This window comes from Ochotona princeps, chromosome 11 (genome assembly GCF_030435755.1).
Source record: "Ochotona princeps isolate mOchPri1 chromosome 11, mOchPri1.hap1, whole genome shotgun sequence".
NCBI classification, from domain to species: domain Eukaryota; kingdom Metazoa; phylum Chordata; class Mammalia; order Lagomorpha; family Ochotonidae; genus Ochotona; species Ochotona princeps.
Genome location: NC_080842.1, coordinates 70,430,638 through 70,436,637, shown reverse-complemented (window position 1 = coordinate 70,436,637; position 6,000 = coordinate 70,430,638). Strand labels below are relative to the sequence as shown.

The 6,000-nt window shown below is 46.7% G+C and overlaps 1 protein-coding gene across 1 annotated transcript in view; it reads right to left on the bottom strand.

The window, feature by feature from the left end:
• Nucleotides 1–5,629: 5,629 nt before the first annotated feature.
• The window catches only part of SLC2A9 (solute carrier family 2 member 9), an 80,126-nt gene continuing 79,755 nt past the window's right edge, over nucleotides 5,630–6,000 (bottom strand). Inside the window, exon 12 of the mRNA XM_004579353.2 lies at nucleotides 5,630–5,847. Within this exon, the coding sequence (XP_004579410.2) occupies nucleotides 5,662–5,847 (186 nt within the window). The 3' untranslated portion in view covers nucleotides 5,630–5,661. The remainder of the gene's footprint in view (nucleotides 5,848–6,000) is intronic.

The window sequence follows — 6,000 nt, the reverse complement described above, 5'->3', positions numbered from 1 at the left end:
ACCTGCGTCAAGTTGAACATGGAAGACACAGGACGAGTTTGGTTCCGGGAATATTTGGGAAGGGGGTCCATATGAAACTTATGCTTGTTCACAGTCCAGATCAAAGCCTCAACCAGCATCTCACCTTGACCATCACGGTCACCATGTCTGCTCCAACGGTCTTCTGTCCTCAGAGTGTGCTTGTTAATTTTGTTGTGGGCCTTTGATCTTGAATTTCTCCTCCGTTTCTTCATTAGCACATATGCAGCTCTCTTGCTGCCACTCATAAGCGCCTGCTCTAACCATCCCAAGGCACCCTAGTCCGATCCTTTGGGCTGTCACTGCCTCCTCTTCATATCTTTATTACAACACTCCTTTCTTCTGTTAGTGTGCAATGAGAACTCACCAGGGGGTAGGAACATTGAGTCCTGCAATGAATACAAGAAAGTCAAGGATCTCAGAATCCAGCAGGGGAAACATGGAAGTGACAAATCCTGGCACTCCTAAAGTAGTGAGAAATTCATCCACAAGCTTGAACTGCATCAATCAAGGTGAGTGTCATGGTCAAGTTTAGAGACAATACAGTGTCATGGTCAAGTTTAGAGATATTGCAGTGGGAGATTAGATAATCACGGGCAGACCAGGGGGAATGATTCAACAAGTTCATTAATGTTACAGTCCATCACAGCACCAGGCTGCCACAGCAGAAGGGATTAACACACGGATGTGGTACATTCAGGTGTGAAAATGAATCAGTCATCATGGGGGAGTCAGTGGAGACCCAAAGGTGCTGTGGTAGGAGGAAATTGTTCATGTCACAGAATTTCTCCAGCATGTTGGCACTATCGTGCAAGTGTTTTCTGCCAACTTGAAAAGTAAAGGAATTATGAGCGATGTTGTGGTGTCATGGGTTAAGCCACCACCTGCCATGCTGGCATCCCGTATGAGCACCAGTTTCAGTGCTGGCAAGACCACTTATGATCCCCTGATAATATGCCTGGAAAAGTAGCGGAAGACGGCATGAGTGTTTGGCCCCGTAGCCACATCGGAGACCTGGCCTGCTTGAAGACGGCATGAGTGTTTGGGCCTGCAGCCACATCGGAGACCTGGCCTGCTTGAAGACGGCATGAGTGTTTGGGCCTGCAGCCACATCAGAGACCTGGCCTGCTTGAAGACGGCATGAGTGTTTGGGCCTGCAGCCACATCGGAGACCTGGCCTGCTTGAAACTTTAGGCTCTTGGGTTTTTCCTGGCCTAGCTTTGTTACAAGCATCTGGGGAGTAAACCAGCAGATAGAAGATTTTTCTGTGTGTTTCCTTCCCACCTCTCGGTACCTCTGCCTTTCTAACCAAAAACCAAACAAAGTTAAAAAGAAAACAGGCTTTAGCATCATAAAACAGAAAGCCCCGTTCAGCACTATGGACAGCAGCACACTGGGGCAAGCCGCTAGGATCGAGAATCAGAATAGAGTTCACATGCAGCCACCTGTCCTTCCAAGAAGCAACTTGCTGAATAATTAAGTATCTGGGTTTGCTTCATTTGTTTTCATTCACCGCCAGGCTCTTTCCTGTCACAACCTGAATGAACTGAGCTTAGGTTTAGTCGTAAGATCAGCTTAAACAACACAGATGACTTGACAGTCAAAGGAAGGTGGGCAGCTTAGGGCTGCTACCGCAGCTCTGCCCCATTAAACTTGACACAGTTCCTGTGGCACACCCGTACATGCTGCCTTTCACTTGGTGGTCTAGGGTGGGTGGCCTAGGCTAGTACTTCGTCTACAGCCTCTTCCATTTGTTCCTCTTCCAAAAAGGAACTTTCTATAGGACCTACTTAGTGCTAGAAACAAACAAAAAGATGTTATTGTATGGGTTGAAAAGCTGGAATTCTTTGGATTCTGAGGTCTTGGGGAAGCAAAGTTCTGTAAAAGCCTGTGAGGAGAAGCAGACAGGATGTGTGATCTGAAAAACGCCTATCTGGAATGGTGTAGTGTTTGTCCCACGTAAATCTAGTCAAGTGATGTTTACTTCAAGGTGAAAAAGAAATAGAAAAAACTTTTAGTATTTCTGTCTCACTTCTCAGTGAAGTTCCATATGTGTTGTTTGTTCATTACCCACAAGGTAATCCATGATCATTTCCATTGCTGAGGTAACAAGCGCCAACTCTTAGTGGCATAACTGAGAGCAGAATAGTGGTGCCCAGGGCTGGAGGTGGGCAGGGAGAAATGGGAAGGTGTTGGTTCGAGGGCACACAGTTTCAGTTCTGCAGGATTAAGTTCTGGACTTCTTTTTTTTTTTAAGAGTAAGTTATTTTGGGCCCGGCGGCGTGGCCTAGCGGCTAAAAGTCCTCGCCTTGAACGCCCCGGGATCCCATATGGGCGCCGGTTCTAATCCCGGCAGCTCCACTTCCCATCCAGCTCCCTGCTTGTGGCCTGGGAAGGCAGTTGAGGACAGCCCAGTGCTTTGGGACCCTGCACCCACGTGGGAGACCTGGAAGAGGTTCCTGGTTCCCAGCTTCGGATCGGCGCGCATCGGCCCGTTGCGGCTCACTTGGGGAATGAATCATCGGACGGAAGATCTTCCTCTCTGTCTCTCCTCCTCTCTGTATATCTGACTTTGTAATAAAAATAAATAAATCTTTTAAAAAACCGCATTGCCAATGTCAAGTACGGACGGACTCAATTCACACGGACTCAATTCTGTCATCCTTCACTTGGGCAAAATAACTTACTCTTTTTTTTTTTTTTTTTTAAGATTTATTTTTATTACAAAGTCAGATATACAGAGAGGAGGAGAGACAGAGAGGAAGACCCTCCCTCTGATGATTCAATCCCCAAGTGCGCGCAACGGCCGGTGCTGCGCCGATCTGAAGCCGGGAACCAGGAACATCCTCCAAGTCTCCCACGTAGGTGCAGGGTCCCAAATTCTTGGGCCGTCCTCGACTGCTTTCCCAGGCCACAGGCAGGGAGCTGGATGGGAAGTAGAGCTATTGGAAATAGAACCGGCGCCCATATGGGATCCCGGGGCGTTCAAGGCGAGAACTCTAGCCACTAGGCCACGCCGCCAGGCCCAAGTTCTGGACTTCTAACCCACAGCATCATGGCCACAGTTAACAACACTGCACTGTGCTAGCAACTAGTGAAGACGCTACAGTTGTAAGTGTTCCAACCGAAGAAGATCTCTTAGGGGTGTTGGTTTTAGAATACCTTGGTATCAAAAGAAACTTATCTTTTAATTCAATTTCCATAAACTTTTTACAGGTGCCATCACATTAAGCATATGAAACAGTATTTAGCAGTTCTAGGCTAGGTCAGCAGGTACCTAACTGGAAAAATGAACAACTATAATAGGAGGACAGTGGTCTTGTTGGCTTGACTGCCTTGTTTCTAGCCAGCATAATACCAGGCACATAACAGGTGCACAGTAAGTATTGCCCGAAAGATTAAATTAAAGAATGAGTAGTATGATAGGCAGGACAATATCCCCCAAAGAGATTTAAAATCGAATCCCCAGATATTAAAGTTTGTGTAATATGTACATTGTGACAAAATACTCATGGATTTCAAAAAAATTTGGGGGGGTTTCAAAATTTTTGACACCTTTGAATTGATAAAAACCTTTGAATTCAATTTCCCAAGAACCTTTTGAGATATCCTCTTATACATGCACAAACACATTCACTCACGATGCAATAAGATCTGTACAAGGTTTTCTTTTTTATCACTGTAAATGTTTAGGATTGAGCATAGCATGCCCTTTCTCTAAGAGGGTAGACTTTCACTATAAGGAAAGCACCCTTCATTTTCAATCTCATGGAACAAGGAAAAGCAGGAATATTTTTTAGTTCTGTTCAGTCTGAGCTCCCTAATCTCTCAGCGGGGATGGGGGGGCAGGGTGGCCTCAGCCAGTGCTGCTGGAGCAGCTGCCAATATCTGTTGTGGGAAGCCATGCCTGACCTCTCACAGGCTTTGCTGCTTTCTCCCAGCTTGTTGGTGATTGACTGGCCAATCATCTCACCTTCTTGCATTAACCAACCAATATTTGGCTAGATGCCTTCCGGTGCTACTTTCTTTAGTTTTTGAAATTGTAGGAGCAGCTAGGGTGGAGGACTGTAGGCTCACTTCTCACCTCATTGTCTTGAAGAGCCCTTTGCTGCTGGAGCTTCATCAACCCTTTAATCAGTAGGTTGGTGCTGAACCACAGGTAACTCCAGAAGGTGCTATTTGCAAATCTTCCACTTCCACCTCTCCCTGGGGAGCCGACCACTGTGTCCTGCTTGTCTTATTCTACCTGAGTCTACTAAAGAAAACTTCCCTTTTATCCTTTGTCCCACTTATCTTGATGTTCTGGCTCAAGTTTTTCAGCTGGAACTTGAAGTACCAGCCCCTCGTATGTGTGATTCCAGGAGACAACCATTCTTTCTCCCTCTTTTCTTCAGTTCCATCTCCTTCCTTAGTTCTTTAACTTTTGCAACATGATTTCAACTTAATGTTATAGCTTTAGGCTTAATACACTACTAACCATAATGTTCAATAAATAAAAAAGAGACTACTGTTTCACAGGAGCACAGTCCACATTGGGGCGGAAATAATAAGTTTTCTTCAACGTGAAGTTAACAAACATGCTACAAAAATAGAAATACATCATAAGGGTGGTGTGAGGGTGTCAGTCTTGGGGTGTCCAGCTCAAGAGAGGCTGAACCTGCAGGATGGTGGTGGGGTTGGCATCAGGCTCTCCTGTGCCTGATTCCACAGGAGAGCCAGAGGTTGGCAGAAGGGACTTATCAAGAGGACAGAGCGACTTTCTGCTAGATCTTCAAGGCCCATATCCAAGGCCAAGGGCCCCTGAGCTGCAGGAGCCAGGGTGAGAACAATGAAGAAAGCCTGCTACAGTCAACCTGGGTGAGGCCCTCGGCCAGTGGCTGCCAGTCCACCGAGTCCACCATCAGAGCAGCGTTTTTGTCTGAGAAAGTAAACACTATGCCCCCAGTTTCCTTATGAAGCCAGGGTCAGGCCAGCTGCTGCCAAGAAAAATGTTGGGGCTGCTGGACACTGGCCGGGGTGGGGCAATCTGGCTCTGAGTGAAGTCGAGTGGGTGTGACGTCAGCTCTGCACAGGTTTCTTTTTACACAGTTAATGACATAAGACTTGAATGACACCTATCGGGTGGAGCCTTCGGGAAAGCAGTGTGATCGTGTGTCCCATCCAGCAGGACAGTCAATGGGGGTCGCAACCAACCTAGGAGAGAATGAAGGGACAAGAGACACAAAGAATGGACAGCAAGACAGTAGGTCTGATCAAGCTGTCAGTTTATTGATTTCAACTGAGGGTTTTTATATTATTCAGTAACTAAGGCTCAGGGAGGGAAGGAGAAACTGGGACACAAGCCATGGTCTCAAGACCGATTGCTCTTGAGCAACCACCATATCAACAATAGTAACCACTATATTAATAACAGTGTAGGTACAAGATGTTGGCAGGTACAGCATAAATCACATTCTGAAACAGGTGCTTAAAACAATTGAAACTAAGCGTGTGATTAGTTTCATGACCTCTTTCCCAAGCATCTAGCCAACCGGGGGTTTTCCACTATCCCATAGGTCTATATTCAAAATGGCTTCAGTGTGGCTATAGTACATGGCTCCTGACAATCGTGGGTTTAGACAATCCCGTTCTCGGCATAGTTGTTCATTGTGGAGGAGGGCTCTGCATCGCTCTTTCCCCTGGTGGGTAGGCCTTGTTCCTTTTGGCGAACGCCTGGCTGATTTCTGAGTGTGTTCTGTTTTTGGTCTCAGGCAGGACAAGGTAGAGGTAGATGGCACCTGTGGCACAAATGGTGGCGAAGACCAGGAAGCAGTAAGTGTCCAGGCTTTTCTGCAGGAAGAGGCAGACAGCAAGGAAGTCGTCAGTCCGCTGCATGCAAACCCACATGACAAAAGGTCTGATTTTATAACCCCTATTCACTGCCCAAGGCTCCAAGAGAAACCACACAATTTTCTGCTAGCTTCCAGCTAGCCTCACTGCCCA